General features: G+C 33.0%; 1 protein-coding gene across 3 annotated transcripts in view; it reads right to left on the bottom strand.

The window, feature by feature from the left end:
• The window catches only part of TBCK (TBC1 domain containing kinase), a 220,901-nt gene that overhangs the window by 55,711 nt on the left and 142,068 nt on the right, over positions 1-23,122 (bottom strand). For all 3 annotated transcript variants that reach the window (XM_043571089.1, XM_043571097.1, XM_043571106.1), the window contains one exon: positions 15,468-15,643. In XM_043571089.1, the coding sequence (XP_043427024.1) occupies positions 15,468-15,643 (176 nt within the window). The remainder of the gene's footprint in view (positions 1-15,467; positions 15,644-23,122) is intronic.

Below are 23,122 nucleotides of genomic sequence, written 5' to 3'. Positions count from 1 at the left end.
ATACAAATACTTTCTTGGTATTTTATATTTAACTAAAATTTATTTTTTTTAGTTTTGGCTAGTAAATTTTCAGTAATGTTTCACTGCTCTTCAAATCTAGTCAATTTATTTTTTTCTTATTTTCTCTCAAAATCTTAGGACTTCCCATTCCATGACTTCTTACAGTAAATCATCTAATGGTGAGCTAACTCTCGTTTAAACTAAAGGTTTGGCAGTGTCTGATAGGACTGATACTTTCTACATAAGTAGAAATTAGAACAGACCCTAGACTTAAAGTGGGCTCTAAAAGCTGAAATATAATAAAAAGACAAAGTTCAGAAGTCAATAGTCATTGCCTATCTTTGCTTCCTATGAATATCAGAACATGTTGAAAGACATTTGACAATATATTTAAGAAGTCAGAATGCATACTTTCATACATGATGAAATTTACTTCTCAAGATAAAACATAGTGAAATATTAGAAAACACTGCCATTAAATCTAGATGTAATATAAAAATATCCACTATTATCACTGTTACTCAACACTGCTCTGGAGAATTAGATGAAGTAATTAATAGAAAGATATAAGATGTATAAAACTGGGAGGAAGGCAAAATTATCATAATTTGCAGATGATATATAACTGGAAAATCTGACTCCACTGAAAACTATTACGAGAGAACATTAATATGTCAAATAAATGATGATGATAATGAAAATTTATAGGTGCTTACTATGTACAGCAGTGTAGTACATATATTAACTCATTTAATCCTCTCAATATTTCCGTATAATATTATCATCTCTATTTTATGGTCAATAAGGACATAGGTCACACAGCTGGTATGGCATAGGTGGGATTCAAAAACATGAGCCTGTATTCTTAATTGCTATGCAAAACTATTTACAAAATCAAATGGTTTGTAAAATCAAATATTACAATTATAATAGATAATCCTATCAAAAAATATGCAAGAAAACTTTAAAATGCCACAGAGGACCTTAAAAAAAAGATAGGAAGATACACCTTGTTTTTGGAAAAAATAAAACTCAGTATCATATGTCAATTTTTCATACTTATTTGTAGATTTAATTCAATCACAATACAGATACGATTTTTTTCAGGAGAGGGAGGAAAAAACCAAGCCAATTCTACTATTCATGTAGAAACAGTGGCGAATGTGTGATATAATTATAATTTTAATAACCTCTTGGTACTGGAAAATAAATAACCAGAATGAGTTGAATATAATTGAAAAAAGGATTCAGAAATAGACATAAATACATGTGAGAATCCATTTTACCATAAGGTGGGGGGCTAGTTGGAACTATTTAGTTTATTTAAGTAAATAAACATGTTACTAAACTTAAACCTAATTCAAATATCTATTTGATAAACATAAAAGTTTAAAATCTATTAAATCAAGTCTGTCAGGACTCTAGTTATGTACTCTTTGCCAAGTGTTTATTTTATTTAATTTCTGTAGGATTTCTAAACAATAATCTATAATTCAGTAACATGTTTTCTGGAATAATACCGGCTTAACAAGGGTTTTTAGTTGCTCATTTTGGCTTTGGGGGGAATGAAGAAAGAATGAACCTTTAGCAATGATTCTCTAGCAGATGTGAAAATGCTGTAGATAAAAGTGGCCTTCTCTTTTTTCATTATGCACCTTACATTGTTAAACTCTGTGTTAGCTTCTATATAAATCAGGTCATCAAACTGAACTTTTAGTAGTAAATTTACTTGTAACATGGCCTATTTATTTATTTTGCGTATTTTATAGGATATCCTGGAAGAAAAGCTGGAAAAAAACAAGGGCATTTATACTCTGGGATTGTGAAAATGATTAGACTCCCTGAATCCTGTATATAACAACTGTGTCTGTTGTTGCTAGCCTTTCAACAGAACTGTGCCAGAATCCATTTCTCTTTAAATGCCATGGAATGTCACTGATACATGAAATGACACCCCTGAACTTTGAGGATGCAGAAGGAAGATCTCAGTGCAAGACCCTAGTTATTCATTAGCAAGTTGGAATTGGGCTATCTGTGCCCATCACTCTTCATGAAGAAAATATATTCTATATAGACTTACTGGTGGAAAAACATTTCTACAGGAGCTGTCTCAAATCACTACTGAATTAAATTGGGCTGCAAAGGAATAAATACTGTAACCAGCATAACCTTCCTAGCAACTGCAATATGGATATGCTAATACTAAGTCAAAGCATCATCCTGATGTCTGTACGGAAGTGCCATTGTCTCCGATCAGATCAGCTGCGAGCTTGGGCCAATCCTAAGTAGGATACTCTACTCTATATCATGACAATTGTTATTTTCATCAAAGATGACAATAATTCATATTTATTTTCTTCTTTTGTGTTTCCCATCAATAACTCTACCCCCAACACTTTTCCTACCTACAACTTCTAAACATCTCTTTTTTTCCTTCTTAAGACCCTTCTCCTCTGCCCTTGCCCCCAATCTTCCTTATTTCTTAACACAGTACACTCTAGAAATTTCTTAGTGCTCATTCAGTCATTGTATGATTTTTATCTGGCTCTGGAAAATTTTTTCTGTTCTTGTTTTCACCTGCTGTGTTTATAGGGCACTGCTGTGTATAGTAACATTCAGAACAGGTTTGTGCATACTGAAATCTCCACATTCAGAAAAATGGCATTTATTAACTTGATGACTTAAGATGAGAAAACCCAGGCATTTCTATAACTCAGAGGAAACAAACACCTTTACTATGTAATGATGAATTTTGATTTCCCAGGATAACTTTACCAAAAAAAGGATAGTAGTAAATGTTTAAAAATACAGTGACAAGACATGTAACATGTGAATGTTTCAAGCTTCAGACAGCTGCAGTGAAACGATTAGATTTTTTTAATGAAAAAAAATATGAAGGGTCACCGAGAAAAAACTATGATAAACATCGTTGATTTATAGTTTCTTGACTTGGAAATAAAGAATTATGCTTGAGTTATTTTGTTACATTTATTTATTTATTCTGTTTCATTCCACAAAGGATTTGAGAAGTTGAGTCAGCTTACCATTCCAAACAATCATGTTTTTAACTCTTCCTGATATATTATTTCCATCTACCAAAATAGTTTTCTGGTGTGCTGAATTAAATTACACCTAAAACTTGGAACTGATATACTGTGGGAAAGGAAGTTTACATAAAATGATAATAATCTTGCTACTCTGGACTTAAGATCGTTTTAAATAACATTTGAGACAGGAAAATGAACAGCATGCTTGTAATGGGGGCAAGGCTGGGGTGTTCCTGATCTTCTTTGCCTTCATCTGAACTGAAGATGTGTTCTCAGCCACCTTTCCTCAATTAGTAAGCTATTTTGAAAAGATGTGGTAAACTCTGTTATAAATTGAGGACTGTGAAAACCTTTCTGTAACTGCAAAGCCCTTAACAAATTAAATCATCAAATGCTTGGAATGCACTAGATGCTCAATAAATGTTTGCTGAATGACTAAAACATAGTCAAAAGTCTGTTAAAATGAAGAAGAAAAAATGAAAAGTAAAATTATATATATTTTTAAAAATCTTTATCTTTGATCCTGACTTTTCTTTTATCCCTTCCAACCTTTCTCTCGTTTCTTTACATTTCTTTTCTTGAAAAACTGTCCCTATTTTTCAGTTTTCAGAGAGATAACATTTTGTCATTTTCAACTCCTGATGCTTTTCATGTTGTAAGACAACCGTGTTTCTGTGTTTATGCTCAGACAGTACTCCTATGTTAATACCCTGTAATTATTACTTCGATCATGATGTATTTTCTGAATTGATGCACTAGGGTTTAATTTTACTGATTTCAAGTGGGAAAATACCACAAAGTGTTAGCAGGGAACATAAGTCCCTGCTAACTTTTTGAGTTCTGGATACATTTCTTACTCTAATTTATTTCCACATGAATGGCCTTTGAAATTCCATTGTTGTAGGTCTGATAAGGAACTGCTTTCAAAAAGCAGAACAAGAAGGTGTGAGGAGCCAGAGAGATTTTTAAGCAGTAAAGACAAAAAAAGTTCCGATACTGAGTAGGCTGATTGCTGAGTAGTGAAAATAGGTTGTGGCTTTGGTTCATGAAAGGTAAGTCAACTTGACAAACGAGGTTAGACATACACAACAAGAACACAAGTAAATTGGTATAAAAACACACAAAGAATCAATACAAAAAATAACACCGTAACCATAATTATGAATGTTTTATCATTTGTTTTTTTCCCATTATGAATGCACATTTATGTATACCTGCAAAGTCATGAGAACACTGTATGTATGTATCATGTTAAGAATCACCTGAAGACTTTAAAACCTAAATTCCAGGAGCTAACCTTCAGAGATTTGATTTAGCAGATATGGGATGTTTGTGGAGTCTCAAATATGCATTTTTATTAAGTATTATAAGAGACTTTGAAGACCATTCTTCGGATACGTTGTCTTATAGGAAACAGAATAAAACACTGGTTAATTTGAATTAATTTTGTGTTAATTCACTAAAAAATATTATAAGGTACTATTTATTGATATGCCAGGTATGATAGGCATTAGAGATACAGTGGAAAACAAGAGATAAACATATAATATATAAATATGTAATTGTAAATACAATGCATTCTATGAAGGAAAATTAAATAGTATGCCTGATAAATAAGGAGCTGTGACTAAGCAGGAGAGTGCTTTTTTCAACTGAGAGTTAACTGTTATAACCTTATTTGTGGTCATTAATTCAACTAAATACACATATGTTGAGAACATACTATTCCTCAGGCACTGAATTAGGCGCTGGGGGCTCAAAGAGAAAAATGGCTCTTTCATTATGTATTCATATGTACATAATGTACATATGAATGTATTCATAATGTATTCATAATTTAATGTATTCATAAATTATTAGAGAAGAAAGTATGTTATTTTATTTATTAATAAGTTATAATGCATCAAGCATTATGCTAAGCAATGAAGACACAAACATGACTAAGACACAGATCTTACTCTTCAGGATTTGTTCTAATAAAGGAAATGAAGGCAGATATAGATAACTTAAGGTAGAAATATGTATGCGGTATTCCAAAAATTGAAAAAAATCTAAAGTATAGAAAAATATGGGGAAAAGATAATGATGGAGGAATCTGGTAAGGTAGGCAAGGTTCTTATAAGATCATGCAGGGTCTTGTAGATAATGTTAAGAAATCTGAATTTTATCATAATAATGAGAGGAGTCTTCATAAGAATTTTGGTTAAAAAAGATTATGTGGAGGGTGGGCCAGAATCCAATATGGCTGGTGTCTTTCTAAAAAGGGAAATGAGAAATTTGGATACACAGACAGACATTCACAGAGGGAAGTTGATGTGAAGACATATAGGGAGATGGCCATGTGACTGGAATGATATTTACAAGCCAAGGAGCACTAAGGAGTACTGGCAAACACCAGAAGCTAGAAGAGACAAAGGATTCTCCCCTTTAGCCATAAGAGACTGAATGGATCTGCCAACATCTTGATTTTGGATATTTAGCCTCCAGAAGTGTGAAATGATGAATAACTGTTGCTTTAAGCAAAATGATGATGATGATGATGATGATGACGATGATGTTGATGATGATAAAGATTAGGCTAGTTGAAGTTTAAAGAAGAGAGAGGAACAAGAATGGATTCAGGAAATTATTGTTAGGAAAGATGGCAAGCTTGATTAAAGTGATGTCATGAGAGAGTGAAGTTAATAGTATTTATGAATAGGGCTTTTTGACTGCATTTGGAATGAAAGGCAGGAGTCAAGTATGAATCTAGATACTGACTTGAACAAGTAGGGGAATGAAAATGGTGGTTACTGATACAGAGGATGCTGGAGGTTTTCAAGGGGAAAAATAAATTAGGTTTTGGACACGTTCAATTAGAGGTTGCTTGTGAAACATCCAAGTGGAGTGTTGAGTAGGAATTGGATATAAGAGTCTTCTAGAGCTAACAAGAGAAGCTGGAGTTGGAGCTAATAACTGGAAGCCATGGTAACTACACACTGCAAGTACAGAAGACTGTGTAATATCTTTCTTGTGAGAGAACAGAAGGAAGACGACCCAGAACACTGAGGAATAATACCATATTTACACAGAATCCCAAGGAATACCATATTTAATGACATAAAAGGACAGGTGGAGACAGTGAAGGATAATGAGTGGAGGAGACAGAGAAAAAAGGAGATTGGGGTGTAAAAAAAACTCAGGAAAAATAATGTTTGGAAAATGAGAAGAGTCAACTGTCCTGAAGGTTCTTAAGAGATCAAATGAGATCAGGACTGAAAAAAATAACTTGTGATATCTGCCAGGAAGATGGAGAAAGCAGTGCATGGAGAAAGAGTGGAGAAAGTGTATATAAGACAGGTGTCATGTAGGGTGTGTGTGTGTGTGTGTGTGTGCGCGTGCGCGCGCGCACACATGCGCACATACTGGAATAATTTAGCCATGTAAATAAAAAACTATTGTAGAATGGTAATATTCTCTGTCTTTAGATCTGCATGTAATTGAGACAGTAATGTGATCATCTTGCAATCACTTATTCCTTTTTTAAGGATGTAAGGACATTTATCACCAAAAATTTAAGAATTTGCCCAGGAATTTTAATTCATCTCTCAGGTATAAATAATGAATTGAATGATAACTGAATAATCTGGTAATGTCCTAATTATGGTAAGTGGATTAAAATGTAATGACTATTATAAATGATAAACAGAAGATTACATGTGAAGAAAACAATCAGCTGTACTATTAAACACTAAGAAATAACAAATAATAGTAAGCCTTTATCCATTAAGCTTCACTTTCTTTAGTATGATGTAATAGATATGCCTTTATGTAATTTTATCCTAAATAGTCCTTGATGAAGTGTCCGACTCTGATGTCAGTTATTCACTTCCTTAACTTTAGAAACAAGTTCTCATTAGTTCTATCTAACTTGGAGGAGTTCTCTCTTTGACTAACAGAAATAAAAACCTGACTTAGTTTAGAGATTAAAAAAAAATCTCTGATGATCAGCTCTGCTTAGGAAACACTACTTATATAAAGATTCTCTTTTTAACATACAGACTTCAGAAATCTTGCTGATGTAACTATTGTCCTCTGAACTAACTAAGGCATTCCTTGACAAAGACTAAGAATTTCCACTAACACCATTCTTTTCAGTACAAGGGCTCAAAATTAGTTAAAATACAGAACTAATAAAATTAACTGAAGTTCATAGAGTTCAAGGATATGTCTTTCTGGCTTTGCCATTTCTTTTGATATTCTCTCCTCCTTCAGTAACTTATATAGCCTTATTTTATAAATATGAAGTTATATATTTTCCCATATGATATTTATGACAGAGTAAAACATATTTTTGAAAGGGCAAAAGTTAATATAAAATGTAATAAAACATAATAAAAATTAAATATGACTTGCACATATAATATGATAGTATCATTAACAAGGAGGAAGGATTTCTGGTAGTCTTAGACTGTAGAATTCAAGAAAGGTGTATTCAAAGTAAAAGATGGTTGGATGTATGATTAGAATAGCTACATTAAGTTCTTAAAATATAATTTCAGGTCTGTGTATTTAAGAATTCCTTTATTTTATGTGAATAATTACAACTACCCAGCTTCTTTTAACTCCTAAGAATTTAATATTCATAAAGTTACAAGTTGTGTATTATTGTGAAATCTTGGTCCCTACATACCTAATACACCAGAATATTAGTAGTAGAACTCCACAGTGTTGCAAATTCTCTTGTTAGCAGAATTAATGTGACCAATTCCAGTGAATGGGCTCTTTACCAAAGTTCAGTATGCATTAGAAAGAATAAGTAAAACAAAATTAGGTAAATATAAAATATTATTTTCATTTTCCATACACCTTTTATTAGGGTGGTGTTGAAACTGCTCATGGTGATAAAAAAGGAATTCTTGATCTCCTTTACTTATTTACATAAGTAAGTACATCTTTCAAAGGCTCACTGAAATACAATGAGTTGATAAGGATGATCAATAAATATCTAATATATGTAGGCATTATGATTGTGTTGAGAAAAATATCCACTTTAGCTGTATCCCATAGGTTCTGATATGTACAGTTTTCATATTATTTTCTAGATACTCTAGAACTTTCATGGAATTTTTCCTTATCAGAAGAATAAAAAGTTGTTTAATTTTTTTGGCTTGTTTATTTTTATTTATTTTTATCTTATTTTTTAAAAGTTTATTTATTTTGAGAGAGACAGAGACAGCAAGAGTTGGGGAAGCACAGAGAGAGAGGGAGATAGAGAATCTCAAGCAGACTCTGCACTGTCAGCAAGGAGCCCAACACGGGGCTCAAATTCATGAAACCATGAGATCATGACCTGAGCTGAAACCAAGAGTTGGATGCTTAACCGATTGAGCCACCCAGGCACCCCTGCTCCTTTATTTTTAATTTCCAAGTAGTAAGAAGTTTTTACTTTTATTTCTCTTACTTTCCAATTTGACTGACTAATGATTTGAAGAATGCTGTCTGTATTATTTGCAATTCTTAAAATTTACTGAAATTTACTTGTAGCCTAAAATGTGGTCTTTTTTTTTTTTTTTTTTTTTTGGTGAAAGCATTATGATCACTTGAACAGGTTTATTTGAGTACAGATGTATAACCATATCTTAAAAATAACATCTGTGGGTGCCTGGGCGGCTAAGTCAGTTGAGTGTCCAACTCTTGATTTGGGCTATGGTCATGATCTCATGGTAATGGGTTGGGGCCCTGAGCATCATTAAGATTAAGATTGCTTAAGATTCTCTATTTCCCTCTCTCCTCACCCCTCTCTCACTCATGCATGTGCACTCTCCCTCTTTCTCTCTCTCAAAAAACAAAAACCAGTCTGTCCAACAAGTATTATACAGATACAGCAATAGCAGTGTCTTTTTATCACATGTAGGTAGCAGCAATATGAAGACTTAAGAATTGAAGGACTTGGATCTATTTTGCAAAAGCTGCTAACTGATTCTATGATATTTTGAATCTCAAAGTGACAATGGAAGACAGTAGCAAAAGTACAATGTAGTAGCTTTCACTGTGGTGATCCTATGTACTATCAAAAATAATCTAAACCTGACAAAAAAGCATATATAACCAAACAGAAAACAACAAATTTAATTCTAAAGATGGCCTTTGAAAAAACACTCACATTCACAATAGTTTCATTGGATTCAAGAGATCTAATGCCTCCAATATAGTTTTTCTCTAGTGTGACTATAAATTTGAGGAACTAAAAATCACACATATAATCCTATTGCTTTCTAAAGCTAATATTAAGATTGAGTCAGCAGCAGTTTGGTTTTTTTGTTTTTAAATAAATTCATCAACAGTTCAATGGTGGTGATAAGGCATGGTGAAATATCTCAGTTGAGGAATTGTAAGAATTTCCCACCTTCCCCAAATCTTATGGTCAAAGCACTAAGTTATAATGCTCACTCCCAATTAATGTTTACACATTTATCTTAAATATCTACACTTAAAATGTAGATTGGTGAAAGGATAGGAAGAAAAGATTGGTCAAAGGTATTGACAATCCATAAATTATTCATATATCTTAAACTTCGGTGGTGGGAGACACAACTTTTGTTACACATTGAGAAACACTATACATATATTATTCCTCTACTCGCAGGGAAAATAATGTCAAGATGAACTTTCATAGCTTGTATCACAAAAATTTTCCCCCAATATACAAAATTATTAATTTAATGCTGAGAATATATTTTTTCCAACCTTAAATGTTCCCTTGAGTGTGTAATTTTTCCATTCCTCTCCCATTCTTCTCTCCCCATCCCAATTCCTCTATAGTTTAATTTTCAACATGATAAATGTCAAAATCCACCTATTTTCAACCTACTAGTTCATTTACTTATTATAAGTAGGAATTTCAAACTACATTGTTTAAAAAATCCATTTCATTCTATTCATCAGTTACACACACACATACATATATACATATCTTTATACAAATCTATATACTTATATATATTGAAAGAGATTTACACATAAATTTATCTAGCTATGTATTTTTTTTAAATTAGTAAGCTGTGGTCAGAATTGTGAAGTAGAATTTTAGCTATTTAAAGAAAAGTTGATGGGAAAGACATTGGCACTAGATGAAATAATTCTTTTGGCGATTCTTTAGTGGTTTCCAGATCAAAATAGTATTAAAACTAAGAAGTAAAGGTCAGAATGAAATCTTAAACTGAAATTACTGAGGTAAAAATGCCAGAATATTTCCTTCTTTGGAGAGCCAGCCTCCCTTTCCCTTACTCCTGCCCTTACTGTTTGTAGTGACTTCTAAATGTAAAGTGATAGTAATAAAGCTAGCTAGCAATGCTGAGCAGAAATAAAATACCAGAACATCTCTTTTGTACATATTATTCAGATATAGAAGGTTGTCATAAAATTCTTGGGTAAGTTTTCAAAGTTTAAACATTTAATCCTTAAGTACTAAAACATGCAATATTAATTGTTAAAGTGTTGAGTGCTTATTATATATTAGAGACTGAACTAGGTACCCTGCACATACCATTCTTAAAACAATTCTGCAAGGTAGGAATTATTATAATTATGCTCACTTTTACAAATAGGAGATTAGAGCAATTATAAAAATTATAAGATTATAAAACCAAAGGAGCAGGGTGAAATTTAAAACCAAGTCCATTTAACAGCAAAGCTCATGCTTTTTCTAGGGGTCTACTTCAGGAAATAAATATGATAGATGCATGTATAAGTTAATGTTAACTAGAGTTTTCTTCTTATAGTTATTTTCAAGTTTCCATTCTACTAGTCAGAGGGCAGTTTGTATTTTGATTTTAAAAGGCCCTGTTGGGATGAGCACTGGGTGTTTTATGTAAGCCAATTTGACAATAAATTCTATTCTTTTTAAAAAGGCCATTTTTTTATCTGTTTAGATTCTGACATTGATATATAGTATATAAATCTGAATTGTGATTATCCTAAATTTAGTGAATATGTTTTTATAGTGCATGCATACATTATTTTTTTGCATCTACTTTCTATTGTATTAAACATTTAAATCTGAACCAAGAGGGCTTCAAATAAACAATAGGATGGAAAAAGGGGACAAAATTTCAGATAAAATGTAAAAAAAATTAAAATATTTTGAAAAAAGAATTATATAAATATAAAAATCAGACAAAATAGATACTTTAAAAAAGGATTCTGATAAAATAAGTATGGTATTTTAGATGGGCAATTTTAAGAAACCCATAAACTCATATAAAAATTGACTTAAGAAGAATGAACAATCAAATACTCCCTAATTAAAAGACAATGGGCTCAGATGGTTTTATAGACAAGTTTTACTGCATCTATAAGAAATAAAATCCCTTCCATACAAACTGATTGGACAGTAGAAAGAAGGAGGGAGAAATATAATCTTAATATTAAAGACTAACAAGGACAGACTGAAAATTATAAATTTATCTCACTTAAAATTCAATATTAGCAAATCAAAATAGTCAGTATTTCTTTTTTTTGTAGTGACCTGCTAGAGTCTATCTCAGGAATGCAATTATCATAAATTTTAATAATGTTATACATTATTACCTTAAAGGAGGAAAATAGATGATCCTAGTCAATCCTCACCAGTAGAATAAACATCTGATCAAATTCAACACTCATTCATGGTAATTACTCTACTGTGAGAAAAAGAAAGGGAAACTTTTCCATATAGAAAAAGAGGGGAAATTCATCACCCAAATACAGTAGTTATCAAAAACATCAAACTTAATGGTGAAATTAGAAGAATTTTTATTAAATTCAAGTATTAAAAAATCTACCCACTCTTCTAACTTCTAACTTACTTCATACTATAGGTCTTGTTCAATGCAATAAAACAAAAAAAAAATCAAAGATGTATTAATAAAAGTAGTAACTAGAAAGTATGATTACATTAGCTTCACAAGCATCCAAGAGAATCCACAATCTATTAGATTTAAAAAAAGAATCAATTCCAAAATACTTATTTACTCAAAGGAGTTGAACATTTTGTCCACACAAAAATTGCTCATGGATGTTCATGAAGCTTTGTGTATACTTGCTAAAACTTAGAAGAACTAAGATGTTATTCAGGAGGTGAATGGTTAAAAAACTGATACTCCAGAAAATGAACCATTATTCAGCACTAAAAAAATGAGCTATCAAGACATGAAAAGACACAGAGGAAACTTAAATGCATATTACCGAGTGAAAGAAATCAATCTGAAAAGACTACATACCGTATGATTCTAACCCTATGACATTCTGGAGAAGGAAAAACTATGGAAACAGTAAAAAGATGTGTGTTCCTAGTGTTTGAGAGAGAGGGCAGGAGGAATAGGTGGAACACAGTGTATTTTTTAGGGCAGTGGAACTATTCTGTACACCATAATGATGCATACACGCCATCATACTTTTGTTTAAACCCATAGAGTGTACAAGGCGAAGAATGAACCCTAATATAAACTATGGACTTTGAGTGATAATAATTGTCAAGGTAGGTTTATCAGTTGTAACAAATGTACCTCTCTGTGGGGGATGTTGATAATGGGGAGACTATGCATGTGTGGGAGCAGGGAGCACGTGAGAAATCTCTGAACTTACTGCTCAATTTGGCTATAAACCTAAAACTGTCTAAAAAGTAAATTCTATTAAAAACATAAATCAAACAAGTTTGCTAACTATACAATGAATCTAAAATATATAATAATCTATTATACTGGTAATAATCAACTACAAAACATAATAGCATAAAAGATATTAGGTATAAAACAATATAATGTATTCATTATGATCAACTAACAATCTCTAAATCCATATGTTAAAATTAATTTCTACCTTTCAACCTGCTTCTCCTACAGTCTTCCTTAATCAGTAAATGAAAGCATCAAAACACTATTCTTCTAGTCTAGGCCCCAAATTCTGGATTTATCCTTGATTCCTCTATCTATGTCTCATAATCAATCAGCACAATCTCTTGGACTTGTGTTCAAAATATATCTGATTACTTCTCATCCCCTCCACCGCTAGACCTTTGGATACAAATCACCATACTTTCTCCTGGGTCTCCATTTTGCCTTTGTCCTTCTATTGTCTCTTTTCCATACAGTAGCCCAAATAATCCTTTCACACATAAGTCAGATAATGTCACAAATCTGCTCAAAATCTTAGAACAGCTTTGCCTCTCATTTGGCATAAAATCAGTTTTTGGAACTGTACAAGATCTTACCCACTGATATGTCTCTAAGTTTATCACTTTCCACTCCCATCTTCACTCATTACATTCTATACATAGTCTCCTTACTGTTCCCCTACAAAGTATGCTACCTGCACTTGCAAGATGGCACATGTCAGTATGAGAGTGACTCATAATGGATATAGAGTTTTATTTTGGGGGTGATGAAACTATTCTGGAATTATATAGTGGTGACAGTTGCACAATTTTGTAGATATTCTAAAAACCACTGAATTTTACACTTAAAAAGGGTGAAATTTATGGTGTGCAAATTATAGTTCAATCAATTAAAAAAAACACACATCCTATGTTGTCTTAATGACGGGGGCTCAATTTTGGTGTTAGTATTTACTAGCTATATAAACTATTAATCCCTTTCTGGGTTTAGTTTCATGCTCTTATTATGAAATAGGGATAATCATACTTTGTTATAGGTTCCTATGAGGAGTAAATTACGTGTCTACATTTAAAAATTCTGGTATATTTTTAAGGTGATACCACGTATTCAGATATTATAATTCCCTTATACCTTTATTTTTACTTAATTTTTACAATTCCCAGCTCAGTGTTATCTTATTAATTTCTATACTTCCTCACCTCCCCCTTCATTAAATGCCATTATAGTTACCTAAAAACTTGTCATCTGCCAAAGGATATCTTTCTAGTATGGAGATGTGAATTAATGTTTTTCTTATATGAAGAGGATATGTTTTACAATTTGAAAAGAAGAAAAGTACAAGTTTTTATATAGAATCACTAAATTTAAGAGTTCAAGCAATCTTACAGGTCATGTAGAACCACCCTTAGTGATAAGTGAGCTCTTGTACCAAATCCATTAGTTGGCGCTAACATCGTCTGCTGGGGGGAGCCTGGGCAGCACAGCTGGTTAAACATCCAACTCTTGCTTTCAGCTCAAGTCATCATCTTGTGGTTTGTGGGTTCGAGCCCTGCATGGGGCTCTTGGCTGTCAGCATGAAGCCTGCTTGGGACTCTCTCTCTCTCTCTCTCTCTCTCTCTCTCTCTGCCCTTCCCCCACTCACATTTTCTCTCTCTTTCTCTTTCTCTCAAAATAAATAAACTTAAAGCAAATGTATCTGCTGGAACACTTCCAGTGTTCAAGAATTTATTTCTCTTCAGGAGGCTCAGTCTACTTTTGGAAAACTGTAATGCAAATATTTATTACTAGTGTAGGTTCTTATTCTAGTTTTATCTCTTAAGATATTTTGAAGTATCTTACCATAATTTTTCATACATGTAATCATATAAATGTTTTCCTCTTTATTATCTGTATTTCTGGAAGCAGAAACTGTAATTACTTAAACTACTTTGTATTCAACCACAATCAGAATCATGTTTATAAGTATCTTTAATAAATACAATTATGTCACAATGGGATAATGTGAAAACATGGATTCCCTCATATTTTGGGAACATGAAAAATCACAGAAAGAGCCAAGAGGTGAAAATCGCAAATTCTTGCAAAAATATCTAGTTCTAAAAATATCTAGGGACAAAATCTATTGTTCAACATATATGAAAGAAAACTGAAAATGTTTTATCACTAAAATGTTACTTTTATAAAGGTCAGAGCCTATCCTATTAAATTTATTAAGATATCTAAAAAACCCTATATACATATTCATTGAAATTTAATTTCATGGAAATAATTAAGATATTGTAATATTGGAATGTTTGAAATATATGAATTATTATAGCTGAAAGCTTAGTCAACTATATTTATAAAGCCAAGTATTTAGAAAGAATAATAATGTTGAAAGAGCTGACTGGCATAGCTTTTCAAAATGATATGTATATATTTTTGGTCAATCAGTAATTAATAAGTACATATTATTATTCTTATATGTTAAGAACTTTGTCTTTCTCTATTTTTATAATTCTTCCTTTTGCTTCTGTAATCCTTTTAGTATGTGACAAGTTGAGACACTGTGATTATACAGAAAAAATGTGAAACTTTCTACCTGAAGGAATATGTTAATCTTAGTTATAAAACTAAATACACACAAAAGTTTTTTGAAAGTTGCGTAAGTACAATCATACATAAGAGAATATATACGTAAAAGGGACATAAGTGATAATATTATTATGAGCAATAATTATGCTACACTGTATTTTTAACATCCATCTTCCTTTAGAGTTTGTAAATTAAATTTGCAAATACATACCAAATCTGTTTTCGGAGGATCTGGACACTCAGTGGAGAAAAAAGGTGTTGAACTTCTGACTCCACTGCTATCAGAAGTTGGCTTTGGAGGTTGAGCATGCTGTCTGTAAGTAGCACTTTTAGGAGTCCAACAAAAGAGGTTGATTGATTCTCTCACACAGCGTTCAATGTCAATTTCTAGATAGAAAATTTTTTTAAAAAGCCAAACAGTTAGACTTTGAATTGCTACATTTATATAAAAAACACAATCTTTCCTAAATGTATATATCCAATATGGCTAAAATGATAACCAATTAGAAAAGATGTGAGTGAAACTATAATGGAGATATTAATCAACATATATATGACTAGAATGGCAGCAGTATTTTACATTATTGTATATATACATATATACATACATTTATACATGTAAATATATTCATGTATTTCATGTGCGTTTTATTTGGCATTATCTACATATATACACACATACATACATACAATATATATGTTGGAATATTTCAATATATCATTATTTAAACATCATGGAATATAACACATCTTATTTAAGAATCTGCCTCATTCACTCTAATAATATTCTCAATTTTTCAAAGTAAAATAGAGGTTGGAGAAGGGAAGGCTGCAATTACGGAGCAGATAGGCAAAAGATTCAGATCACCAGGACTTCTAGTGAAGTATACTAAAAGTTTTATTTTCATCTATCAAAGGAAATACAAAATAAGCAGGAAAAAATTTACTAAAATATCAATTCTCAATTTTAAAAATAATTTTCTGAGTTAAATGAAGAAAGGCATAAGTGAAGTTTCATATATAAAAAAATTAAATGCACTTGGTTAAAATGATAAAAAAGGAAACATTTTCATAGAAGATTTTCTTTTCTTTCTCAAATCTGAAATTCATGCATCTTTGATACAGAGTTAATAAAAATAGGAAGGTTATCACACTCCAAGTTATTGTTTGTTTTGATGGTACCATAGTTCTTCAGGAGGTCAATATTCCTGATGTGGAGTGAGCTGTTCCCATATGGAGAAAGTGGACAGTGCTCGCTTTGGCAGTACATATACTAAAATTGGAGAAAGTGGACAGACCACAGAAAGGCAGTAGAAATTCAAGAAGTTGACTAAGATCAAGGAGTTTAGCATAGGCTAGCTTTTCTCTTTCTATATTCCCAACATTAGTAAATGGCAGATATTCTCATTTTCTTTGTAAAAGTCCAAGTATAGCTTAGGTAAGCAATGAAAAAAAAAAAACCCATACTTCATGTTTTAAATTACAAAGGGATAAGTTCCCTATTTCTCTTTTTGAGGCAAGGAACTTATACATAAGGGAAGAAGAACATATGTCTTTTTAAAAAAAAATCTATTCTGCTGCTTCCTCTACCTCCCCAAATTAAAACTGGGAAATTTTTATTTTTTTTTATTTATTAATTTTGTTACTAGAGGGAGAGAGAGAGAGAGAGAGAGAGAGAGAGAGAGCAAGCATGTGTGCTCTGAGGGAGGAGCAGTGGGGGGAAAGGGGGAAGGAAAGAGAAAGAGAGAGAGAGAGAGAGGGAGAGACAGAGACAGAGAGAGAGAGAATGAATCTTAAACAGGCTCCATGCCCAGTGCAGAGCCTGACGCAGGGCTCACTCTCACAACTGTGAGATCATGAACTGAGCTGAAATCAAGAGCTGGATGCTTAACTGAGCCACCCAGGCACCTAGGACATATGCACTTAAGTCAATTCTGTGGATGGTACATTTGCAATTGCCTACTTTTGTAGGGAGGAAAACACTTGGAGCAGTAAAAGAGAAATGAATACTTAGTGAGAATCTATTACATGAGAAACATTTAATTCTTACAATGATTCTTGTAGAAAGTTATGGTAATCTCTCATTTCTATTGAAGATGAAGAAACTAAGACATAAGGAAACTGAGTGATTTAATATGGTAAATGTGTTATTATGAGTAGAATGTCCGAGGTTTCTAAAGGGTTATAAAGCATCTTTTATTTCTCAATTCATTTAGATTTGGTGTATGGACAGCAGGCCCGGAAAGACCAGTTACTCAATTAAGCATTCCTTTATCTGCTATTAGTGATGTTTACCAGATTCGCAGTTGGTTACTTCCATGGCTACACAAAGAGGTCAGATTTCATCATCCCATATGCTCTTCCTAACATAAAATATATTAAAAAAAACCAGTTAAGCATGTTTTGAGACATGAGTCTATTTATTTGAGCAATGGTAAATACAGTGAAATATATTTTAAAAAAAACCCTATAACATGATCAAGTTGACACTTCTTCCACAATAAGAAGAACACAGATACCAATTGGAATAAAAATCAAAGTTCAAGATGGGTTCTCTACTCAACTTAAGAAGGAAGAGAGATGCTGAATTCATTTTAGAAAAATTCCAGTTAATATGTTTAAGATAAAAATTTGAAGCTAAAGAGAGAAAACCCTGTCATTTAAAAAATTTGATCCATTTAATACCATTTAATCGCCAAAAAAATTTTTTTTTCAGACCATAGATTTTGCATAAGTGGTGCTTGAATCAGTCTGACACATCTGTTGCCCAGTAGGAGCTTGAAGTTATGTCAATGATCCAGATTAGGGTGTTGTAATTCAGTCATTAAATCACTAGCAATGGAAAAGTCAGTTGTATCTGCTTCCAACACACCCTACCAGTACCATAAAAATTTTACAGTGAATCCTGAGAATTTACTGGCATCCACCCTAATGCCACTCCAATTATTAGTACTGGCAGATATCCCATTCTCCATTCACTTAACCCATGTCACCTCTCCATCTCAAAATCCCTCCAAAGCACTTTATCATAACCAAAATATTATGCAAAAAGTACTCTGTAATTGTACCTCAAAATATGCAACTATTCTTAAAAAGTAATATTATCTTCTCCTGGGACACAACTTTTTTTTTTTAATTTTGCATTGTAATTTTAATATAATGCATTGTGAATAAAGCATGTTCCCTGGGTTATGGTTTCCCAGGTTTGATTCTAAGCTCCATGGGGAACTTTGTGACTCAGAGAAATAACTCCTCTAAATCCTGATTTCTTTGTCCTCATGCAGTACTATCATATCTCTCAGAAAGACTGAACTATGTCCAAAGCAATAAAACACATCTCATATTTCATTTGGGCCAGTAGAGGTGGAAAATACCTCTCTCCTGAAGACCTCTGTTCTCTTGCTCTAGTGGCTATGAGCGGCTTCCAAGATCTAGTGAACAGCTGTTGTCCTGGAATTTCTCTTTACTATCATCTAATTCCCTTTGGCTCTCCCCTATATTTAATCTTTAATTTGAAGGGCAAGACATTATTTACTCTTTCTTGATTTACTCCATCATTTTGGTGGAACTCATTTTCCAGTAGCTTTTATGAAAGCTATTAAAAAATATATCTTTTAATATATTTATTCTGTCCTTGACTGTTGGTTGGAGTAGGCAGAACATTCTAGGGTTGAATTTTTTTCCTTCAGTTATGAAAAACAGTGCTCCATTGTCTTCTGAGAAGTCTGATATGATTCTGAATTGAAATAATTTGTATGTGATTTTTTCCTTTTCTGTAAACTTTTAGGATTCTTGGTGTTCTAAAAATTCAAAATGATATATGTAAAAGTGTGTCACTTCATTATGCTAGGTATTTGATGGTCCTTTTGTAATCCTTCACTTAGAGAGAAAGTTCTTGTTTGATGTCTGTGATGCTTTCTTTCTGTTCTTTCTTCTCTCTTATTAAAGAAATCTTGAACACCCTGAGTTGGTTTTTCTAATAATTTTGTCTTTTCTTCTTACTTTCCATCTGTATTTTTGTTTTATTCTCTGAGAGATTTCCTAAGCTTTATCATCTAACTCTTTTATTAGAAAGCTCACTTGCATTTCCACATCATTTTTAATTTCCAGTAAATCTTTTTGTTGTTACTTAAAAAACTGATTTGTCATAGTTGCAATATCTTCTTATAACTATCTTTCTTAGGATATTCTTTTATTCAGTTTGCTGGTTTGTGTCTTTTAGTTAGAGGTTTTCTATAGAGATCTGGTGATTTATGACTACATATTTAAAAAGAATAGTACTGAAAATCAAATTGGAAGTTTTGTATATGTGGAAAGGTCTTGGTGACTGGTAGATTGACTGTTGGGTAACTTTGAGACACGGTCATTTGTTGGAAGACGCCTAAATAAGGTACTTCTCCCTCTGGGGATGTTCCATCTCTCCAGAGAATAATTCTGTCTAAACTAATCTTTGCCAGCATTGACCATGGAGGAGTGTGGGGGTTCTAACTACATATATTCCCTTACTTCTGCTCTCTGCTATGCTATTGACTCTAAGTCTCAAGATACTTTGATTCTAGGGGTGCCTGAATGGCTCAGTCTGGTTAAGCATTGGACTTTGGCTTTGGTCATGATCCCAGGGTTTGTGGATTTGAACCCCGCATTGGGCTTGCATCAGGCTCTCTGCTGACAGCATGGAACCTACTTTGGATCCTCTGTCCCCCTCTGTCTCTGCCCCTCCCCATCCTACACTATCTCTCTCAAAAATAAACAAACATAAAAAAAACAAAGAAGAAAGATACTTTGATTCTATTACTCCAAAGAATACCCTTCCAAATTTAATGTTCACATGGATATGTTTTTTGTATTATTTGCAAAAGTAAATATATTTAAGTCACAAACAGTGAAGACTTCTGTCTTTACACCAATTTCCCTCCATTACACTTCATTTTGTGTTAGGCAACATTAGAGTGGCTAGGGGCACTTTGAGATATAACTAAGAATAAGTTAAATCAGGAATAGTTACATAATTAGTTTCAAATAATGGGATATGGTTTTGTGATTTGAAGTCACTTTAGGGTACTGACAAAATATTTTTTTTAATGTTTATTTTTAAGAGAGAGAGAGAGAGAGAGAGAGAGAGAGACAGAGTGCAAGTGGGGGAGGGGCAGAGAGAGAGGGAGACACAGAATCCGAAGCAGGCTCCAGTCTCTGAGCTGTCAGCACAGAGCCTGACATGGGGTTCGAACTCACAAATTGTGAGATCATGACCTAAGCTGGTCGGACGCTTAACCGAATGAGCCATCCAGGCATCCTGACAAAAGATTTTCTCCTGGATGAAACTCTAGTCAGGTTTATTTACATCCTTTCTTGACTATGCCTCAACTTTGGCTTATAAAGACTTGTCTCCCAGCCTCTGTGGGAAGGTAGGAACCTACCTTTGGTAAGTGCCAATTAGCAAACCTAGATGGGTTTCACATGGGCCAATGCCCTCTTTCACACTTCTGTAAGTTTTCATTTTCCTGAATCTTCTGAGCCCCCTACTCACCCACCCTCCCCACCTATTCTCTTATTCTTCCTTTAAAATGCTCAGTTACCTCTGTACAAAATGAAGTTCAATTCATGTTGGACTCTTATCTACTGTAAGAGTATATTACTTAACTAGGATCTGGCTTTGTTTATGTTTGACAGTATAGAAAAGTTGCTCTAGAAATGATGTCCTGGAATATTCTTATCACCCACTATATAAGAGCAGAGGTATAATGTAAAATTATGTGTCCCAGCACCAGTTGTTTATGGGTAGGAGAAATGGTTGAAATATACACAGCCAAACATCAGGCTTAAGCATTCTTCCAAACATTAAAATGTAAAATTGTAAGCAGAGAATCTGGTTCCCATTGATGTCTGATCAAAAGAGAAATGCTCTCCTTTTAGGAATATGCTTGATAATGTTACATATACGGTTATAAGTGCATCATTAACTTTTTTTCTTTTTTAATAGGAATTTCACAAAATAGCATTTCTGTATTTATAGGAAAGAAATCTGCAGCACCACAACAGAGGGTATTATCTGTGTTAAGTCACATGTCTTATGCATTCCCACTATCAATAATAAAAAAACAAATTTCAACCAACACTGCCAGTGGAAAGACTGATTATTTTTTTTGTATAGAAAATATGTACAATTATTGTCATGTGTAGAGATAATCAATGAGTATGAAGCAAAAAAGGAGGAAAAAATACAGAGGTATCTGACATTTAATAATTAAAGTATTATGTTATTTTTCCTTTTTGTAATTTGTCATGATCTCTTTGCTCATTCTCAATATTTTTTTAATGGTCTAATTTTGTACTATAATTTATATCCTCTTAAATTTCTCCACATTGTTTAAGCTTCAGGCCCACAAAATCTGGCCATTTCCCTATCTTACCGTCTTCTGTTAGGTGGCAGAGAAGACACGTGGCTAGCAAGGTGGGTGCAAAGGCTGACAGAGATGGGAGAAATGAAACTACTCCTTACGTGTACATTGAACTAATTCCTCTGTTTTTTTCTGCCTCATTTTCATTCACTTTCAATTCGTGAGACTTTGGTGCTCTGCACCAAGAACTGGCTTTCTTCTTGCTATTATTCTCTTTGCAGGAAGGTTTCAGTTCTCTTTACTTTTTATTAAGGGAGTTATTATTGATGTAATTGTGTTTTATCTTCTAAATATTTGTTGCCGTTTCTTGTCTACTAGTGTGCTTCTTACATTCTCTTTGTATTTAGGATTATACTTTTTTTCATTCCCTTACTGTTTTGCTTTAGTGATGTTTCACAAGGCAGTAGGGATAAACATACATGTACAATTTGTCATTCTTAATTGGAAAGGTCTCAAACTTTAAAGGTTCTGGTTTAAAAGGGGTGGGAATGAATTTAGGAGATGAACATGGTGGGCTTGAAGCCTCACTCCCTTGGTCTAGCTCTTGATCTAGTGGCATTTAAAGTATTTACTTAGAAAGTGGTATAATAATAATAATGGTATACTGGAAAGAGCATTAACCTGGGAGGCAGCATGATCTGCGTTTAAATTTCAATTCAGTGACTTACAAGTTGTATAGCTCTGGCCAAACTCATTTTTCTGTTTTTTTTTTTCCCTCAATCATAAAATAGGGATAATATAAAAGACATGAAAAATTTTAGCACTTCAACTGAAATATTAAAAATCATAAGCCTTAGATCCCAGTTAGTCCAGGATCTTGTCTTAAACTCAGTTAAAATATAGGTTAAATTTCTATTTTGCGCTTGGTAGATTTCTACTTAGAAAGAGATTGCCTTTTAAGAAATATTCTTTTCTACCTTTCAAACTCTAAAAATTTGGAATGCTATTTAGTGATATAAAGAAATGGGCTATGAAGCCATAAGCAGACACGGGGCAAAAAGTCTGAAAAGCCTGCATACTCTATGATTTCAACTATATGGCATTCTGGTAAAGACAAAAGTATTAAGACAGTAAAAAAATCACTGAGTGCCAGGGGAGAGTTGGGTAAGAAGAGTAGAGAGAAGGACTGTATAGTTGCAGCACAGGAGATGTTTAGGGTGGTGAAACTGTTCTGTATAATGCTGTAATGGTAAATATATGACATTACTCACTTGTCAAAACCCACAGTACTTTTCAAGACAAAGGGTGAACCTTAATGTAAACTACTGACCTTAGTTAATAACAATTTATCAGGGCCCCTGGGTGGCTCAGTCAGTTAAATGTCTGACTCTTGATTTCGGCTCAGGTCATAATCTTACAGTTTGTGGATGTGAGCCTTGTATGGGGCTCTGTGCTGACAGTGCAGAGCCTGCTTGGGATTCTGTCTCTGTCTCTCTCTCGTTCTCTCACTCTCTCTCAAATAAAATAA

Source organism: Prionailurus bengalensis, chromosome B1 (assembly GCF_016509475.1).
Source record: "Prionailurus bengalensis isolate Pbe53 chromosome B1, Fcat_Pben_1.1_paternal_pri, whole genome shotgun sequence".
In the NCBI taxonomy this organism is placed as follows: domain Eukaryota; kingdom Metazoa; phylum Chordata; class Mammalia; order Carnivora; family Felidae; genus Prionailurus; species Prionailurus bengalensis.
This window is presented reverse-complemented; position numbering and strand designations above follow the sequence as displayed.